Source organism: Drosophila takahashii, chromosome X, assembly GCF_030179915.1.
Source record: "Drosophila takahashii strain IR98-3 E-12201 chromosome X, DtakHiC1v2, whole genome shotgun sequence".
Classification (NCBI taxonomy): domain Eukaryota; kingdom Metazoa; phylum Arthropoda; class Insecta; order Diptera; family Drosophilidae; genus Drosophila; species Drosophila takahashii.
Genome location: NC_091683.1, coordinates 17,223,296 through 17,244,010, shown reverse-complemented (window position 1 = coordinate 17,244,010; position 20,715 = coordinate 17,223,296). Strand labels below are relative to the sequence as shown.

At 41.4% G+C, this 20,715-nt stretch overlaps 1 protein-coding gene across 9 annotated transcripts in view; it reads right to left on the bottom strand.

Annotated features, from left to right (window-relative positions):
• Positions 1-20,715, bottom strand: part of mamo (maternal gene required for meiosis) — a 147,504-nt gene that overhangs the window by 34,970 nt on the left and 91,819 nt on the right. For all 9 annotated transcript variants that reach the window (XM_070218732.1, XM_070218731.1, XM_070218737.1 and 6 more), the window contains 3 exons: positions 19,703-19,863; positions 2,539-2,730; positions 332-2,092 (listed from right to left, as the gene is read on the bottom strand). In XM_070218732.1, the coding sequence (XP_070074833.1) occupies positions 332-2,092; positions 2,539-2,730; positions 19,703-19,843 (2,094 nt within the window). In that variant the 5' untranslated portion in view covers positions 19,844-19,863. Of the gene's footprint in view, positions 1-331; positions 2,093-2,538; positions 2,731-19,702; positions 19,864-20,715 lie in introns of those variants that run through there.

The window sequence follows — 20,715 nt, the reverse complement described above, 5'->3', positions numbered from 1 at the left end:
TTTAAACCAGGACATTTTATTTTTTCTAAATTTTACGCAAAAAATCATGGGGTACCCCTTTATAAAAAAAACTAAAAATTGGCGAAAATTTTATTTTTTCAAAATCACATGGAAATTGTTCTGGATTTATTGATAATTTTGATATCTGTTCAAAACAGTATGTATTTTTGGTGTAGGACCATTTTTGGCCAAGTTACAGCAAAAAAAACCAAAATACAAATTTCATATTTTTGTCAAAAACTGATATCACCCCCCACAATAGTTTTTATCGAAACTAATATTTGCTGAAATATTTGTATTCCATTTGCTTCCCCATCAGTCAGTCACTTACCAATGGCACCGATTGCACGGGCAGGAGATTGGCCACCGTTCCGGGACTTAGCAGGCTGGACGAGGATGCTCCGCCCCGTCCATCATTCCCACCGCCGCCTCCGTCGCGCGAACTTCTGGACGCCGGTCGTCCGCCGGAGCCGCCAATACTGAGGTCCGAGGCGCCCGCTCCCGCTCCCGATCCCTGAGCCGCCGGCGTGGAGCGCTGCGATTCCATGGCCGCCGCCACAGCCGCAGCCGCCGACGAGGATGACGAGGGTAGCGTGATCAATGGCGAGGGTATCAAGGTGGAGGAGCCGGTGGACAGATCTACGCCACCTCCTCCGCCGCCGCCGCCGCTCGCTCCGCTGGCCATCTTCATGTTGAGGCCCAGATCGTTGCTGCTGTTGTCCGCCTCGTCGTCGTCGTCCAGATCCATCTCGTCGTCGTAGTCGTCGTCGAGGATCTCGCTCTTGGCAATCACAGGCATGGCATCCTCGTCATCCGAGTGCGAGTGGTGATGGTGGTGGTGCTGCTGCTGCTGGGAGTGGTGGTGCTGCTGCGAGTGGTGGTGCTGCTGCTGCAGGCGCTGCAGGTTCTGGTGGGCCAGTCGCTGGGCAATTCCCCTGGCCATCGCGGTGGCCGTGGTGCCCACCACGACCACGTCATCGTCCAGATCCTCATCCTCGTCCACCTGACCATGATGATGATGGTGATGGTGATGATGATGATGCAACTGATCCCCTTCATCGTCGTCATCGTCGTCCACGGCAACCACTGAATCCGCTGCTGCTGTGCCGCCCGAGGTTCCTGTGCCGCCATTGCTGGCCGCTGTGGTTTTCCCGCTGCTAGTGTTGTTGTTGTTATTGTTGTTGCTGCTTGAGTTGTTGTTGTTGTTGCTGCTGTTGCTGCTGCTGTTGTTGCACGTGGTGTGGCTGCTGCCGCCCTGCTGCGTTGCTGCTGCTGCCGCTGCGCTTTTTGGCTCGACATTGGGTCTTTGATAGAGATCCAGCGGCATGGGCGTCTCCTCATCCTCGTCCTCGTCCTCCTCCTCCTCTCCCCGCTCCCTCATCGCCTCCTCGCTCTCGTCCAGCTCGTCCACCTCCTGCACCTCGTCGTCGTCCTCCTCCTCGCTCTTTAAGTTGCGCGCCAGCAACTCCTCGGCGAGCAGCTCCTCGTCTGCCCGCTGATGCTGCTGTTGCTCCTGCTCCTGGCCATCCTCCTTCACCCTGACCCTGTCCTTGTCCCTGGAGGAGCGCTTGGCGGGCGTGGGACTGCAGCGATCGCTGGCCTCCCGCTTCTGGCCGCCGGAGGATGATGTTGCCTCCTCCGAAGTGGCCGATGTTGCCGCCGTCACCGAGGATGTTGCTGCCGTTGCTGTTGCTGCTGCTGCTGTGGCACAGGTTGCTGCTGTTGTGGTGGCCGCCGTTGTGGTTGTACTACTGCTGCTGCTCGTGCTGCTGCTGCTGCTGCTTCCCGTCCCCGCCGCCGTTGCCGCTGTTGCTGCCGCAGATGTTGCTGCTGTCGCTGTCGCCGATGTTGCCGCCGCCGCCGACGCCGCCGCAGATGTTGCTGAGGTTGTGGTCGATGTGGCCGCCGCCGCAGTGGCCGTGGCCGCCTGTGTGGCCGCTGTGGCATCAAGCGCCGCCGCCGGGCTGTCGGCCGCCTTGTGGGCGGACCCGCCACTCCCACCGCCGCCGCCCTGCGGACGCAGGCGGTCCGGCTCTCGTTCCGGTTCGCGCAGCGTCGTGTTCTGGTTCGTCATCTCGGCGAGGCCCTTGACCTGCAGGATGGGGATAATGGTTAATAAAATATATATAATTTTAAAAATTAAGAAATATTTCAAGAATCCTTGGCTTTCCAATTAAAATTTATTTTTTTTTGTTCTTTTAAAATGTACACAAATTAATTTTTAGTTATTTAATTAATTAATTGGGATTTCAAAAACAACAATTGAGCATTATTTAGATACCAGATTCTCACTTATTTAAGAAAAATTTTTCTTGAAATCAAGACGAAATTATTCTCAAATTAGTTTTTGCCTTCAAATATTATGAGTGTTTTAAATAAATTGTTAAATATTTAATTTAATTTAACACAAAACTTTACACCACAAAAATTGAGAATCAATAAGATAACAGATTTTCAGTTATTAAAGAAGAAATGTTCTTGAAATCAAGACGAAATTAATCTCAATTAATGGCCACACTAGCCAGGGTTGCCACCCACCTTGAGGGATTCGGCTGTCTTGAGCAGCGCGGACAACTGACAGTATTGCACGTTCACCTCGCCCTTGTACATGAATTCAACTAAGGTTTGCAGCTCGGCAAAACGGACGTCCTTCAATATCACAATTGGATGTCTTTCGGGGTGCTCCAGGAACAGGCTCTGGAAGTACGAGGAACAAGCCGAGAGGACCACCTGGAATGGGCGTAAAAAACATAAAATAAATTAGTAAATAATGAAAATATATATATATTTATATTATTGTTACAAATATTTAATAGAAACGAAACCAGAACACCTTTTCTCAAGTGTCAAGTATTTAAGTAAAAATGTTCCTTTTTAATTTTTCGCTTTATCAGTCCATCATCTTATGCACTAGGCCGAAGGAAAGGCGCATTCTCTACGCTTTTCCCCCTGGAGCTCCGCGATGTTGCGGCAAGCATTTATTAGATTTACGATCTGGCTCTCAAACGCAGCCACAAATGCCGCTTTTGAAGATGCCACAAACGAGCGATCCGGAAAATGGTAGAGCAGCGGGGAAATCGAGGGAAAGGGGCTCTAAAAAAGGAGCGCTGCGATGGGCGATTCAGTTGGAGTTCAATTTGGAGTCCAGTTCTTTTTTCCTCTTCCTTTTTTTTGCTCTTGCCAGTTGGCTGCGGGCGTCAAGGCGTGAACATGCCACGAATGACAATGCCACAGCAACTGCAACAGCAGCAGCAACATCAGCAACTTGCAACTGGCAACTGGCAACCAGTTCCGATCCGTTTCAGCATTGCTGTCGATTTTTATGTGCGCATGCACGCCTTGGGGTATGCAATGAACGGCCGATATATATAGGTGTATAATGCATAAAACCCCTTCGGATCGGCCCGATCGGTGGTTGGGTTTTATGGGGGAGTGGAGCGGAGGTACGGCCATGTTGTAAATTTTCATTGCTGGCAAATTGAAAAGGCGTCGGCCTCCATTTCGCATATAGATTTCGCTATAGCCTAATGAGGTTTTGGCCTAAGACTGCGGTAACCTCAGAGTTTCAGCGATGGCAGCGTGAGGAAACTCACGAGGTAAGTAAAGTAAAATACGAAAATGTAATCTATCTATATGTATAAAATTGCACCCATTTTTTAGGGATGTTGAAGGTGCAGAGGTGCGTGGCACTTGTAGGAACGTCTTTTTTTTGGAAACTGGTTTGTTTTAAGCTGAATAGCAAAGCTAGGAAAGATTTTTTCATTATATGCTATATAAGCCATTTTAAATATGTAAAAAATTGCCTCAAAACATAAAAAAAAAAATTATTTTACACAATTAACAGGGCTAAAAGAAATCGTGAAAGTTCCAGGCCTTTGGTGCCATCTCTAACAGGTGCTCCTTTTCCTCCTGCCGCCCCATGGAATCCCCACTCGCAGCGTCTCCTGTCACGCGCCGTTTGCGCCAGAATTTATTTAAAAAAATGCAATCGGCCTGCACACGCCCCCGAATCGCAACAACAGCGTAAAATGAGCGTTAATAAATTCACGCGCATATTAGAAGTCACGAGCGTGGGAAGAGGGGTTTCCAAGAGGGGGCTTCGCAGGGTCCAGTCTTTCAGTGGCATTAAGAAAATCGAATTTCCTGATTGCAAGAGGGGCTTGGCCGAAAAACGGGGAGGGGGAGATCTGGAGTTGGCCAAAAGTGAGGAGGGGGCGTCGCAAATTGGCAACACTTTTAATTGAACGTCGCTGCCGGTCGAGGAAAGAAGAAGCAGCCAAAAGGGGTTGGAAGGGGGGAATAACGCCCCCAAAGCTAATGAACGCCAAAGGCTTTGATTTCTAACGCCACGGCCCAGTTAGTAAACATATTCTGCTCTCTTCCTATATTTAAAAAAGCAAAAAAAAAAACGTTGCATGTAATTTGCGGGAAAATAGTCAACAACATAAATTTCCCGAGCGAAAGAGAGGGGCAGAGTTTGCCAGAAAGAGGTGGCAAGAGTGAGAGAGGGGTTCCAACCAACCGATCCGATCGCATGTCCCAAGTGGGCGTCCACCTTTCCAACCGAAATTTAAACAGCAGCTTTAGCATCGAGAGAAATTAAACTAAATGAACGGAGAAATATCTGCCATTTTGGCCAGCGAATTCCTATTCCAATTACCAATGCGTATAAATCAAGTGGGGCAAAAAAGAAGAAATACGAGTGGGCGCCAGGGAATTAACTTTCTTGGCTGAAAGGCAGGGCGTTATCGCGGCATTCTTATCGAAGATCTAGCTCGAAGATCCCGAAACGATCCCGTTTGGTTAGATATATGGGTTTATGTCTTTCACAGCACGCACCTGCAAATTAAATCTTTATCTCGTTTAATTCCCAGTCTTCCCAGTTCCCCTTTTATAAGAAGATATACGAAGATCTTTAACTTTATTTAACCTATTTTCTTGGAGTAACTCCTTTTGCTAGTTTCCAAACTTGGGTGTGACGTCTGGCGTCGCTGTTGCTGCGGAAAGGTTAACATTTCTATTATGGGGGGCACCACTCCCTTTTATAGATGTTTTTGTTGCTTGACCACCATCAGAGAAATACAACAACAACCACTGGAACACTGCGGCGAAATATGCAAATTATTATGTTTGCATATCGCCGCCTTGCCGGGTTTCATTTTTTCTACTTTTTTCCTCATTCTTTTTTTTGCCAGCAATTTTCTGTGTGTTTGTGTGGCGCTTGCGGCTCTTTTTATTGCTGTTCTACCTCTTCTCTATATATATATATTTCGATATTCTTGTGCAGCCTCACTCGCATTTATGTCTTAATACAATTTGGCCAGATTCGCTAGGAATGCTAAATCCATACTACTACCACTACTTCTACCTGATGATAGATGATGGCTGATGATGATCCCCTGGGATCCAAACCGATCCGATCCGATCCCATCCAATCCGACTTTCCAACATTGTGATTACTTCTTTCGTCCCTCAATTTCGCATAATGTGTGCAAATTTATATAATTTAGCCTGATGGATTATCGTTATCGATTGCTTTCCCCTGCCGATAATTGTGTGTGTGGGCAATTTAATTTTATTGATTTTTCCGATGACAGGGAGTGGATCACTGAGCTGTGATTATCGATTGATTATCGTTCGATTTGCATCTATTAAACTACTAATTTAATTGATAAATAAACAGGCGTTTGTTTTAATTTTTAGTAAATACAAAAAAGATTTCCCTCTTATTCGTATTCGTGTGCATTGTATATTTATCATAACATTAATAACAATTATGCCGCATCATCTGCTTGCCATTTTAGAAGCTGCTCAAAGCATTTCACAAACTGATTAATGGCCAAGAGACCCGGTAGACAAGTAGCAAGTAGAAGGGGCAAAGAATGGGAGAAAAAATTAAGAAAAAAAAACGTACACAATTTTTTTTCAAAATATGGCATTTCTAATTTAACAACTGCGCTTCAAAAATTGCGTTTTTTTTCATACCGCCACTGCCGTCGCGTCGTCTTTCTTTCGCATGCCTGCCATTTAATTATTTTCTTAGAGCTCATTTTATGGGGGCCGCGGGTCCAAAGGGGCGGGTTTGAGGGGAGTGCAGGGATGTTGGAGTGTCGAGGGGGCGGGGCGGCGGGTGCGCAGCGCAGACGGCGGCAGCAACACATCACACGTTGACCTTGATATTCGCATTCGCAGCGGAACCGCACAACTTGCACACCAGCAAGCGAAAATATGTGGCTACAGCAGGGGTGGAAATTTTCAATTATTTTATATTTAATTCCCTTGTCTCATAAAAATACAACCCTGTCAATGATGCCAAAGCGGCTTAACACTCATTTACAATAAAATAAAGCGTAATGTACTTAATCTCGATATTAGTCAGTTGTTCCATTACATATGAAAAATCTAATAACTAATTTGGACAAATTTCCCTAAATTTAATTTTTGTATTTTGTTCAACCCATTCCTATAACAATGACCGCAACTGTGTCCACATGGACCCCCACTCACACACACACATACATATGCAAAGCATTAAGTAGAATCGTCGACGAGAAGAGGAAGCAGAAGAGGGTGTGGGGGAAAGAGAGCGGGCGATGCGAGAGAGGCGCACGCAACGCCGCTTTCAAAGCTTCGCTGTAGTTGTAGTTGTTGCTAATGCCATTTGATTGCACGCGGGTGGTGCGAAAGGGAGGGAGGGACCGGCGATCGCGGGCGCTAGAGCGGGACAGAATGGGCGATAAGCATTTGCGAATTGCAAAAAAAAAAAACACAGACGCAATGGAAGGGAACACTCAAAGTATAAATAAATAAATAATGCGAACGGGCACCCACACACAAAATATGAAAATAAACTATTTCGAAAATTATCTCATCAAAGTGAGCCGCTATCGCCGTCTCTGTCTAATTGCGGCTGCAGTTGGGTGCGTTAATTTCCGGCTATCTCTCTCTGTCCCACTCACTCCGCCATAAATCCGTCTTGGTATTAAATAAATTTAATATATTTGCTTGGTCTTTGGGACTGCTTCACATTTTTTTGCCCATTTTTCCATCTTTATTTTTGGTTTTCTGTACGAATGACTGATTGCATAGACGAAGACACAGAGAAAGAGGGAGGGGGTGAGAAAGGGAAGGAGCGAGACGTCGCTAATGCGTTGACGTTGACCTTGGATTTAAAGTCCAAACAAATTTTGAGATCTTTAAAAAAAAAGAGAAAAGTGAAGGAACATGAAGGCAAGCCCAAAACCGAATTTGAAACCAAAAACGCAGCAAAGTGGAATAAACATTTATAATACTTGATAATACAGTAATGCCACGCAAAAAGGAAACTTCTAACAAGAATTATTAGAAATTTTAGTGAAGGAAAATTGTTTTATTTTCGATTATTTTATTAACTCTTCAAAAACTTTTCAAACTTTCAGTACACACCCCCATTTACACCCCACTCTCTTATTTCTTACGCACATAAATCAGCTGTTTTCCATTTGCTTTTATTTCTGCTTTGCTTTTCTCCTCTCTGCTTTTCAAGTTCAACACGAGACGCGCCCCCAGAAACGAAGCACAGCAACAAAATAAAATGTGCGTAAAACGTGCGTAAGGCCACGCACACGCACACGACGACGATGACGTCACAAAACCAGTTGATAAGGAGGCGCGAATATTCAGGGGGGAGGGGGAAGGCCGTTGGCAACTCAACCCACTTGTTGCCATACAAGAGAAGAGCAACAACAACAACTACAACAAAGTCACGCGAAGCGAGAGACGAAATAAAACGAAGCGAACGATGAAACGAACGCACAAAACGCACACACTCGCGGAAATGCTGCGTAAGTGTGCGTGCATGGGCTTTGATTGAACGGGTTTTGGCTTTTATCATACACCAACATACAAACACACACACACTTACACACTCGAACATAAATCCGAATGACATTGAACTTGAACTTGGGTGGGAAACGTTTATACTGCGTTCCAAAAAATTACGATGGGTATGTTCAATTCGAACTACTTTTGGCTTTCCAAAATTGTTTTTGAAAATTAAAGGATATGATAAATAAGAATATTTAAAATTATATATCCACCTCATGTTATAAAACATGTGAAGTTTCCATATAGATTCATAAATCCTTACTCGGGCGCCATCTGTAAAAACTTTTGCTGACCTGCAGCTCGAGAAAAAATAAATGAATAGCAAAAACTAAAATAAACTCAAAATAAAATCATAAGATATAGGATATCGAAGACTTCGTTACCAGTCTTACAATGACGAATGCCATAAAATCGCCTTACGCACTGACTTTTGGGTGTCAGTGTGTGAGCTTTTATCAACTGGTACCGTTATCTGATGATAAACAAGTTCGTGTGTGTGTGTGAGTGTGTGAAGAGGGGTGGTAAGGGGAATATTACGTAGCAACTCAGTTCCAAGGTCGCCAATGCAAATTTATGCGCATTCTGAAAGATTTATGCGGCTTTTTTCTCTTCTTACAGTTCGGATTGCATTGTTAACACAACACAGTTCGTAATTAATTTACGACTGCTCACACACAAGCGTTTTTAGTACAGATAAGGTCAAGAAAATAGCAGTAAGTGAATGTCAATATAATAAAATCAGCTTATATATCTTGTATTCAACCAGAGATGTTCCATGGGATCTTTTCCTACATATAATAATTATTCCTTGGAAGCATCGATCAGATCTCATTGGATTGTGCAGCTGTGGCCGAGCTAATTGCAGGTAGTCAGGTAGCAAGACGGCGCCACACAATAGCGTCTAAATAATATCCGCCCAATGGTCAGTATATATAGAATTCGTATTTATTTTATTTGATTTATTTTAGGGGCATTCCATCCAAGGAGAGAAGAGCCTTCGCACGCACAAAAGCTGACGCCGTGCCGGAAGGTCCGTCTGTCTGGCAGGTTCTTCAGACCTCCCGCTCCTCTGACCCCCGGTCAGATCCAGATCCTGAGATCCTGCCCCCTCGCCGGTGGGAGTCGGAGTCGCAGTCCTTTGTCCTTTGTCCCTTGGCCTAACAATTGCGTGAGACGAAAACTTTGCCGCTGGTCAGCCTTTGTGGTCACCTGAGTTTGTCTCTCGGGGCCGGAAGCTTTCAAGACGACCACAAGAAGGGAAGGACAAAGCACGGACCCAAACAGAACCGAATGAGAATGGTTAGAAAATGGTATGGCGACATTTGAAATACCCTTTTGATATGAAAAAATGGAAATGTTTGAAAAATGGAAAGTCATATATGACCATTAATGGTAAGTTTTAATATTATGTGTTTATATGAAGGATCTTAGATATTGATATTGAATACCCTCATAAAAAGTTATTTTAGCTTATAAAAATATATATATATATTCTAAATTATTATTTCCGAATTAATGTTTTTTTTTGTAGATTTTTATGTCAAGCTTCCCGTTTTTTAAGGAGATCTTTATAGATTCATTTTCCCTAAATACCCTCAAGAAGAGTATAATTTATAGCTTTAGGAAAAAAAACGAAAAAGTACAATCGCACTTGACCTGCCGAAACAAAAAAGCCCCGCAGAAACACGCAGATTTTTGTGTTGAAATCTTTCTGGCCTGCTTAGAGGTGACGAAGAGCGATTTCGAAGGCCATTCGCTGGCCGAAGGATTATCCCACGCTAAGCAACAAAGGCAGAGGATATTTATAGTTATAGTACATCTAGAGGGACTTTCGCCAACTCGATACCAAGTCCCCTGCCTCCGCCTCCGCAATCAAATCAAAGAATCGATGCCGCTTATTCTCGCGCACAAAGGAAAATATTGATTTGTGCCGTTTGCCGGCTGTTAACAATTTGTTGCAAATTGTAAAATGTTGCCGGCAACATAATTTAATTGACACCGTTGTGGGCACGGCAGCAGCAACAGCAATGGCAACAACACGGCGAGCGGACAACAGCAACATTAAATTCGGTTCGATCAGTTGCCAACGAGTTCCTTGTGGCATGCCACAAAAAATAAAGAAAAAAGAGAGAGGAAGTTTCTATGTAAAATAAGAGAAAAAGTGGGTGAAAATTAAAAAAACAAAATATATTTAATTTATGCAATATTAAACAACATATTTTAGAAATAATTTTCAGAAAAACTAAGTTTTAACGTGTTTAAAAAAAAATTAAAATAAATTATTTTGTTAATCATAGTTTAAAGTTCCGTAGCTTCTTAATGGTATGGATTATCAAGAGTATTTTAAGATATTTCAAGAACTACAATAAAAAATACAAATATTATATATTTTTAGGACTGTTAGTTTATTAATTAATAAAAATTGAAATAAAATGTGTTTTAAATTATAGTTGAAATTAAATACCTCCTAAATTGTGTAGATTATCTGGATACCTTTTTAAAAATCTTTAAAGGTAAAATAAATATAATAATAATGTATACATATCTCAAATAGCAAACCATCTTTGGTGGCCTCTCCTTTTTGGCCTTTTTCCCCTCACATCTGCTTGATTTTTGGGATTAACTTGAGTTTCCTACAAAACTCGCTGATTAATGGGACACATTTGGCTGCACTTTTGTTTTCTTTTTTTTTCGTATAGCTCTTGGCAGTGATTAATCTTATTTTATGCAATGCCAAACACCCGAAAAAAAAATTCAATAAGCTGAGGGATAGAGAATGCGAATATCAGCGGCTGCGCCAACGCATGCGCAACGCGATTATTTTCAGTTTCAGTTTTTAGATTCAGATTCAGTTCCTGTTGCTGACGTCAGACTTTGAGTTTGAGTTTGAGCCGAGACATTTGTGCATAGTTTTACTGCCTGATATTGCTGCTGTTGCTGTTGGTGATGTTGTTGCCGGGCCACGCAGCTCGTGTCGCTGTTGACCTTCAAACTGGGTTTTAATTTAGCCTGGCCTGCGTTTCTGTCATCTCTCTCTCTCACACTCTTTCTGTTTCTTTCTGTATAAATGCTAGAATAATGGTCTCTGAGGGGGGAGGCGGTGGGCGGTGTGCCTTTGGCAGGCGGCTTGTGCAACAATTACTAATTATATACTATACAGAGTTGGGTTTCTATATCTATCTATAAAGCCCATACACAGCTGGCAATTCTAATGAGATACGCTATCTTTTTTTTCTTTTTTTTTGCCGTATGCGTTTCCAGCTCGACTTGAGAGCGAGAGGGAAGAGGGGTTTATGGGGGAGGGATAGAGAGAGGGATAGCCAGATATAAATCTGTTGAAAATGCGCATAATTATAGCAGGCAGCAAAAGCAGCAGCAGCAGCAACAGGCAACAAGTCGTCGTCGTCGTCGCCGGCAGTCGTGACAAGAAAAGTTGTTAATTTTAATTATAAAAAATTTTATTTTACTCTTTTTTCACGTTTTATTTGAATTGCTCGCTGTCTCTGCTTTTGCTATTTTGCCTGCATTGGTTTTCTATTTTTTCTGTTGGTATTTTAAGAGTTTTGTTGCATGTGTTAGGCCAACAAGTGCAGTGAAATCTGAGCCGATATGTGTAATTAAAGTAAAGTAAAGTTTACATTACACCAAAAATGCCCAGAGATATGGTAATATGTTTGAACTTTTCATTCTCTGTGTCTTGTCAACATTTTTCAAATACTTTTGGCCAACAATCGCATACCAAAAAAGAGAGGGAAAAAAGGAAATAAATGAAGCCGAAAATGTGGCAAAAATGTTAATGGACTTGCTGAAAATGCCAAAACCAGGCAAAAAGCAAATAGCTCAAAACGAAACGAAACCGAACTCACACACACATGCAACCGTGCATATCTCATGCACATTGGAGGCTGGTCACACTTTTCGTATACCCTAACAATCGATAATTGCGAAGTTATCGCAAGGAAATTTATTATTTCCGAAAATCATACATTGTTTAATTCATTTTCCATAAACTCGACAAAGTAATCATTTTTGCCACTTAAAATTAATTCATCGATTGCCCAGAGTATTACGACTTCGATTTCATTCGATTTTTTTCTTTTTGGTTGGCATCGCAGCGATTATTTATCCATGTCCGTGTGTGAGTTGTAAATTAACAATTATTGGTTATTAACATGACAATTTTATACGATTTTAATGCATGCCTCGGCGGCAGCAACAGCAACAGCAACAACAGCAACAGCAACGCGAGCAACATAAAGAAATGTCGGCAAGTCACATTTGAAGGCATTTAATTGAATGCGTGAATTGCTTTTGTTGATTGCACTGACGTTGACTGAGGCAGCGACAGCAGCAGCAACAGCAGCAACAAAAGCAACAGCAGCAACATTAGCAGCTGCCTGAGAGCAACTTGTTGATGTTGCTGCTGCTGCCGTGTTGTTGCATCGTTGGCCGCGTGAAAACGTGACGTTTGAGAGCGGCTCAGATTCAGATTAACAGGCAGATATTCGAATGTAAAATCTCGCTGCAACAACAAGCGTTTTGAATATTTTTGTATAATTTTCCAATTTAAATTAACAGTTTTGCCGTTGCCTGTTGCCTGATGTCTGATGTCTGAGTTGCTGGATTTTTCCCAGGCCAAAAAAAAAGAGAGGGAGAAATAATAAATATTGCCGTCGGCAGCGAAAAATTCGAGTTATAGCTGCTGCTGCTTCTATGCAATTTTTGTTGCTGCTGCTGCTGGTGGCCATTGTCTTGGTATCGTTGTTGTGTTTGTAATATAATCAATTGATTGCTAATTGATAATTATGGCATACGTAATGCGAGTCGTGTTCTAAGGCAATTGCCTAGATCTCTTGAAATAAATGGGGTGTGCTGATCCCATATTTTCTCCTTTATTTTTGGGGGCTTGTGAAAATATCGATAATTTTCCTGATTTTCTTTTTATAGGTTATAGGTTTTTTTTAGGCGCAATAACTTTGTATTCAACTTTAATACTCATTTGCAAATCAAAGAACTATTATATTTGACATTTTGCCATTCGATTCGTGTGCAAATATGTAGGTTTCAGTTTTTCCGTGGCCCATTCACATTCACATTCGCAGTTATTACACATTTTATGTGGTTAATTATCAAATTATATTGTAGTTTGGCCTGTCTCGATGGATTAGCGCATTTGAGCCGTGTACGTGACCACGCGGCGTATGCGCAATGGCTCGACTCATTACGCATACGCGGCGTTGGCCAAGAGAAAACCGCAAGGCAACTTGGGGCGTTGGTTGGAGGGGGTGGAAAATTGAAATGATAATTGCACGCGCCCCACCCACCCCAAAAATCAAAAAAATCGAAGAAAAAAAATCAACCCACGCCTTTTGCTGCTCCAAATTATGAGCGATGAAAGATAAATGTTGGCTCAGCTTTTTTGGATTTTTCAGTTTTTTGGCTTTCGGTTTTCCGCGATTTGTTCGATTCGCGTTGTTAACATAAAATCGCAATTAGTTGGCATTTTGTGTGTGGGGCAACGGCAGCCGCTTTACTTCACCTTACTTACGTATGTAAGCATGTCTGTATGTTGTTCTGTTTTATTAATAATCTCTTGTTACAAAATTATGCAAAACAATTTATCACAAATTTGTTTCTGGGGGGCTGTTGCCCATTGTGTTTTTCGGTTTTTCTCTTTTTTTTTTGTTTTTGCTGGCTTTGGCCAAAGGCGTGGCTTTGCAACAAATTAGCATTTACATTCTTATGGCATTTTTTTAATCTATTTTTTGTTGTGTTTCAAGCATACAAAAATTCTTTGAATATTCAGAGGATTAATTATAAGTTAAATAAAATATATTTTAAAATATTTCACTTAAATAAATAATTGTCATTAAGAGTTTTTCTATTGTGTTAAATCGTTTGGCGAATCCCACATAAATTAGGCACTCATATTTTAATGGCTACTTTAATGGATTTTTAAAATGAAAAATTTAAGTTGTTAGCCAGAAGTATTTAAAATGATTAAATATAGAAATTTATTGACAAACAAATTGGTGCTGCAAATGCTTAAGTTGCTGTTGTTGTTGCTGCCGGCCTGCAACATATGTTGCAAGTTGTTGCAGCTGTCAATAGAGGCGGTCACGTCATGTTGCTGTTGTTACCATTTGCCGTTGCAGTTGCAGCATTGTTGTTGCCGTTGTTGCCGTTGTCTTGTCAAAAATGTGTTGTTGTCGGGGCTCCGTTGTTGCCGTTGTTGCCCGTTGTTAAGTGTTTTGCCTTTGCATATTGCTGGCATGTCTGGCATGTTGTTTAACACCCTGTTATACCCAATCGAAGCCATGTCCATGCAAATTTACCAACGAAAAGTTGGGAGTGAGGCGGAAAGTGGGGGGCAACTCAATCAGACTCTTAGCTGACCAACAAATCAGCTTAAGACAACACCAACACACACAGAAAAGTCTCCTCTAAAAGAACAGAAAACGAAACAAAAATGTTGAAGTTTTTCAAATATTTGAACAGAAATTTACCTCCTAGGGAAAAGTCATTGAAAGTCATTTGCCAACGTTGGCTGCCCCGCCCCCTTTTCCCTTTTCCCATTTCCCCTTTCCCATTTTCCACCTTCCACCGCCCCTCTTGACCTGTCCGCAACGACATTTGTTACACTTTGTTTGCCTTTCGGCTGCTTCTCTCGTTGTTGGCCAACGAAAAAAATCAGCTCGCTAAACGGGCCAAAAATAACAGGGGCAAAAAGGGAAGCAGAGGATGTGAGGCAGCTGCGAACGATTCTCAAATCGCATCAAATATCAACCGAGCATACGTTAAATGCCTCAAATTGAGTTAAAGTGCCGACGCCCGTCTCTATCTCTCTATATCCGTCCCCCTTCCGGCCGCTTCTATCGACAGGACAAAGGCCTGCGGCAGAAGCAAAAGCACAGGAGCCGAAAAGGGGGTAAAGGGGGAAAAAGGCAAACTACAACTGCAAATGGTGGGTAAAAAAATCACTTCCACACGATGCCCAGGAATCGAGTGCAAAAAATTCGAGGGGGAGAACGAGGAGTTTCTAACGGTTTCTAAGAATTTAAATTCATAAGATTAGAAACTCCATTTACTTAATTATAAAATATTGATAAAATTTTACCAGCTCGGCCTTTTAAATATAGCGTAAAAAAATGAAAATCAAATAAATACAATAAATAAATAAACGATTTAAATAAACGTATATTATTAAATGCTAAAAATTGGTAAATTAAATGATTTTATCTGAAATTATTTAAATCAATGAAAAACATTTTAGATATGATATATATCGTATTTACTTTAAACATTTTATGTCATTAAAAAAATATAATAGTTTTAAAATCCAAGTTGAAAATGTGTAAATTAACTATAATTGTTAAATTTAATATTGCCATATAAACCGCAAAAATATTTAAATTAAATATGAAATAAAAAAATCCAAGTTTTTATCTGTGTAAATTATGAATGTTCTATGTTCTAGTTCTAAGCTGGCTGTGAACTCTGTGAGCTGCCCTCGCAGAACTGCACTGCTCCACGCACATGAGAGCATATTTGGCTTGGCTCCATTTCAGGACGCAGGACGCAGGAGGATGTGCAACCATCCTGCCGACGCCACTGGCATTTTATTTTCACTTTTTTGCCGTTCGTGTCTGTTTTAGCTCTTTTTTCCCATATTTTTTCTCGCCCCTGCCGGTGGCTTCTCTTTCATTGAATTGACTTTGGCCTGGCTGGCATGTCCTGGCTGGCATATCCTGGCCACTGATCCTGACTCCTCGCCGACCGAGTGGCTGAGTGCCTGCTGTCATCATTGCCTCGTTCATCGACACTTTGCTTTTTAATCAATTTAACAATTTTTTGCCCGTATCCTTCGTTGTCCTTGTTTCGGGGGCCGAGACCGATTTCCAAGGCGCCTGCGGCATGTATTGGTATATATGTATTGGTATATGCAAAAGTAATTGGCAGTTCAGTTCTGGCATCCTTGGGATCCTTCGGAGCCTCCTTAGTCGATCCAACCATCCGTCTAAAACGTCGACAGTTGTTTCTCCGCTCTATGTGCATTTGCTAATTAGTTTGCCCAGGCCTCGCAGGACATGTGTCCTGAGTCCTGAGTCCTTCGTCCCCTTTTTTCCACTCTGCCTACTTGGCTTTTCAAATTCTTTCTTTTTCTCTTTCCATTTTCCCTTCTATTTTCTTTTTTGAATGTGTCTAAAAAGGAAATGAACTCATCAGTTTGTTTGTTTGTTTGCCCTTTCTTCATTCTTCTGCCATCCATGCCTAATGAAGTTGATTTGCCAGTAAACAGAGCCAAAGGAATGTCCTTTGCATCGAACTGGAAATGAGTTAATCGAGTGGCTTTTCTTTTTTTGGGAATTTAGCCACAGATAAAAAATTTCGATTGTGCCTTTTGCTTGGAAAGGCACAGAAACTAATTAAGATTGATCTGCTTTTCTTTTCTTTGATTTAAATTTGTGGGTTTGAAATTTTAGGCAAGGCTGAGCTTGCTCGTTGATTTGAGCATCCAGTTGAGCTTCCTTAGCTTAGCGCGACATGTAGCTGCAATTTTTGTGGTGTGCTGCTTCCAGGTGAGCCGTTTGTCCAGGATCAGACCCAGGTACTGCGCCTGAGGAGATTGTGGGATGGTGGTGTTAAGGAGCTCAACTGTTGGAAGGATCTGTCCTCTCAGGGTGAAGTTGCAGTGTTGAGACTTTCTGCCATTAATTGCAATGTTCCACCTGTTTGTCCACTTGCCGTAGGAGTCAAGAAATTCCTGGGTTATCCTTGATGCTTCAATACGGCAGGTGGAATTTACAAGGAAGGCAGTGTCGTCAGCGTAGGTGGCGAGAAGAGTGTCCGGTACATTGATAGACGGCAGATCAGAGGTGAACAGGGTGTATAAAACGGGGCCCAGGACGCTTCCCTGTGGAACGCCAGCACGAGCAAATCTTATGCTTGACCTTTCCCCTCTTACCTCGACCATGAAGCTACGATCAAGCAGGTAGGATTTGAGAACAAGGAATAGGCCTGTCGGGAGTAGGGTCTTCAACTTATGGAGTAGTCCTTCGTGCCATACACGGTCAAATGCTTCCTTGACGTCGAGGAAAATAGCAGAGCTGTATTGCTTATTCTCAAAAGCATTTAAGATGTGCTGGACAAGTCGATGTGCTTGCTCTGGGGTCCCATGATGATGCCTGAAACCAAACTGGTGGTCGGGAATGGCATCCTGCACGCTTCTTACTCCCAAAATTCTACTAAGAAATATTCTCTCGAATATTTTAGAGAACGTGGGTAGCAAGCTTATCGGTCGATATGACTCGACAAGATTCTCCGGTTTTCCTGGCTTTGGTATCATCGTTATCACAGCACACTTCCATTGAGAGGGGAAGTGGTATATACGTAGCATTGAGTTGAAGATGAGAACAAGGAACAGGAGCAATAGTGGTGCCCTCAATGACGTACTGCATCCAACTTTGGGGCATGGCTTCCGACTCTAACGTCATGAAGGTCCAAAGAGTCCAAAATAGGGCGCTGCGAACAATCACGAATGCGCCGTGGTACGTCAGAAACATAGACCTAGCCAACGATCTCCACATGCCCTCGGTCAGGGATCAGATTAACCGGCACTCGAGTCGGTACAACGAACGCCTCACAGGACACCCCAACCACCTAGCAGCTTCCTTGGCCAACCCGACGAACAGGAGAAGGCTGAAGCGAAGGCATCCCGGCGATCTCTGGACAAGAGGACGTCACGTCTCACGAGTCCTGAAGCAGTAATGCGTTGTTAAATTGTCGTCTTAGTTTGTAGTATAGGTTATAAAAATTTGTTATTCACCACCCTGTTATGATCTCACGTTATTTGTTCCTATTTGTAATCTATGTTTTATAGCCATTAAATTGGCTGATCAACATAATAAACTCTTTAAGTCATTTTAAAAAAAAAAAAAAAAAATGAAATTTTAGGTAATAAGTTTGACTTATTTTATAGCTATCGATAGAAGGGCTAGAAAACTATCTATATTTTTGATATAATCCTCTAAGTTTGAGATTCCATTATTTTTATAGTATTTTTTAGATGGAACCTTAGGCTTCTCTATTTTTTGCTTAATTTGCAAAGTGGTTTCTTAAGTTTTAAATAGGTTTTTAAATGTTATATAATCGATTTAACTAATTTTACAACTAGGATAGTTATCCCATTTAGTTTAAGGTATTTCTTCAGTAATTTTTAAATTGAACCTTATCAACTTAAGTGTCAATTAGTTGGTATCTATTTCCAGTTTGGTATAATTTTCATTGCCCATTCTCATTTTCATTCTGATCATCGCTCCTCCTTCCTCTTCGCCAGCTAATGAAAATGTTTTGCGAGTGTCTGAAATGCACATTTATAATTGAACAATTTACCAGTTTACCTGGCCAGATTCAAAAATAACTTCATCAAGACAGCAAGGGGCAACTTCTTCCTCTTCTGCATCTGCCTCTCCTTTTCAGCTTGGTGGATGGAAAACACTGCACTGGCCACATTGGCCACAGTTAACGCAGTTAAATATTTTCCGCTTAATTTAACAGGAATTTCAATTGACAGACGTGAGCACGAAGTTGTTGTTGCTGCTGTAGCTGTTGGTGTTGCTGGTGTTGTTGCTGTTGCTGCTGTTGTCGTCTGGGCAACGCATGATTTATGCACTCACACTTGGCGAGAGGAGGAAGAGATAGATGGCTGCGGTTGCACCGCCGTCAATTTCCATTAGACGCTGACCTTGTCAACATGTTGCTGCAATTGCCGTTGCCGTTGCTGTTGCCGTTGCAGTAGCAACATTCGCTGCTGGCGTCGCTGCTTTGGCTCGCGTTAAGTTGACAATTTACTGACAAATGTGTAAATTGCATTTGATCTTGTTGCTGTTGCTTTTGCTGCCGCTGTTGCCGCTGCGTTAATTTATGCGCCTGGCATTTCAAGGAAAGAAAAAACAAAAATTGCCAGAGGGGCGGAGGCGCAACAATAACAAAAGGGGGCTGCAAGCACAGCGACTGCAGCGTCGACCTTGATCGCCAACTTCCGCATTTTACAGTTACTGTTTGCCCAGTCTATTTTCCCAGGCGACCATGGAATTTTCTTTGAACGTTGCAAACATCTTTAGTAAATACGACTGGCATTGGTAACCCATTTCAGAAAAATCAGAAAAGGGTTCACTACTAAATAATATTTAGTAAATATATCGTTAAAACATGTATAAAAATTTGTGAAAGGTAAAAAAAATATTATAAAAATGATTTACATTTTAAATATCGGATTTATTAGATTACTTTTCATTTAAGATAATTATACATTTATTTTTAATAGTTGTTTTTAAAATTGCAAACTAAATTTCCAAAGGTTTTTCATTTTCATTTTTTTTTTTTTGTAAAAGCAAGAAATACCTTGAACACCTTTACCATAATTTTCTATTCCGGTTTGTCAAGCACCTTTGCAAATCAAATAAAGTGTTCATGTGAGTAACAAAGTTGGCTTTGCCCTTATTACAATATAAACATAAGTTTATTAATTAAATGTTAGGACCAAAGAAACAAAGAACACAGAAAAAAAATTTATAAAAAAAGGATTGGTATGTGCAGGTGAATTATATTTTTTTAAAGATCAAGGTATTCATATAATTTTGATATGAATAAAGATTATGTTTATCTTTAAGAAATAGCACATTTTGTATTTTAAAATAGTATTTGTATAATTTTAATGAAAAAAATTGAGATGTTGAGATGTTTAAATCAAAAATTTGAGATAGAATTGACCATATTTTGGCTCAATTAAAATATTTCTTACATATTAAGTTAAAGATAAAATTTACACACTCACCTTATGGGCTCTGATGGATGTGCCCTCTGAACAAACTAGTGTGACGTCCACCAGGCTCCCGTCTTGTAGTAATTGACTAAACACCCCTAACAGGTTGGATTGGTAATTGTTCCACCTCAAGCAGTAGTGCTCACTGCCCATGTCGGTGACAGCTTACGCTGCTGCAAGAATAAAAGCGAAAAATATATATTAATTATTTAATTAATAAAAAATAAAATGAAAATAGGCATTTGATTATTTGTGGAGAAGTGAGCAGGAGAATGCGAATGACTCGACCCGAGAGTAATAATTTCTTAATTTGGTGTTACGGCTGCTGCTAATTGAAATTGCGTAATCAATCGCCGAGATACATGCACTCAGATAGCCGTTGTATCTGTGTATCTCGGTATCTTTAGATGCAATTAATGCCAAAGCGCTTGCACAAATGCCAAACAAATTGCGAAATCGAAGCCCAGGGTTCACAAATGTCACTGCCACCCAACGAAAAGCGAAAAAAAACATATATATATATACTATACTATATATGGGGGTTATCATCTGCGAGGGGAGTTCGAGGCAATTGAGGGCGTGACTAGGCGTGTCACTGCGTTATTTCCATAACAAAATGCTGACTTTGCAGTTCCATCCGAGTATTTTATTTTCACATGCACAGTTTGCAAAAATATATATAAAAAACAAAATATTTTTTGGTGTTAAAATCGTCGATTTTTCCTCTATTCGAATATTTGAATATATCTAAAAAGAAAAGAGTCCGAAACATTGGTACTTTTCAGCCTTTTACTTTAATTGGCAGTTAATTTCTAGCCTTTTTCGACTTTAAGTGTCGCCTCTGCCATCGGTTTGCATTAATTTGATGGCCAAATAATTAATCGACCAGGCAATCAACGAAACGATCTGAAATTAGGCACCTCGAAAAGAAAGAAATGGCAAACGAACGAACACCAAGCCCCTCGAAATGGTAACAGCAAACATTTCCGGCCAAACGGCGCTGTTTTGATGGCTAACTGTCGTTG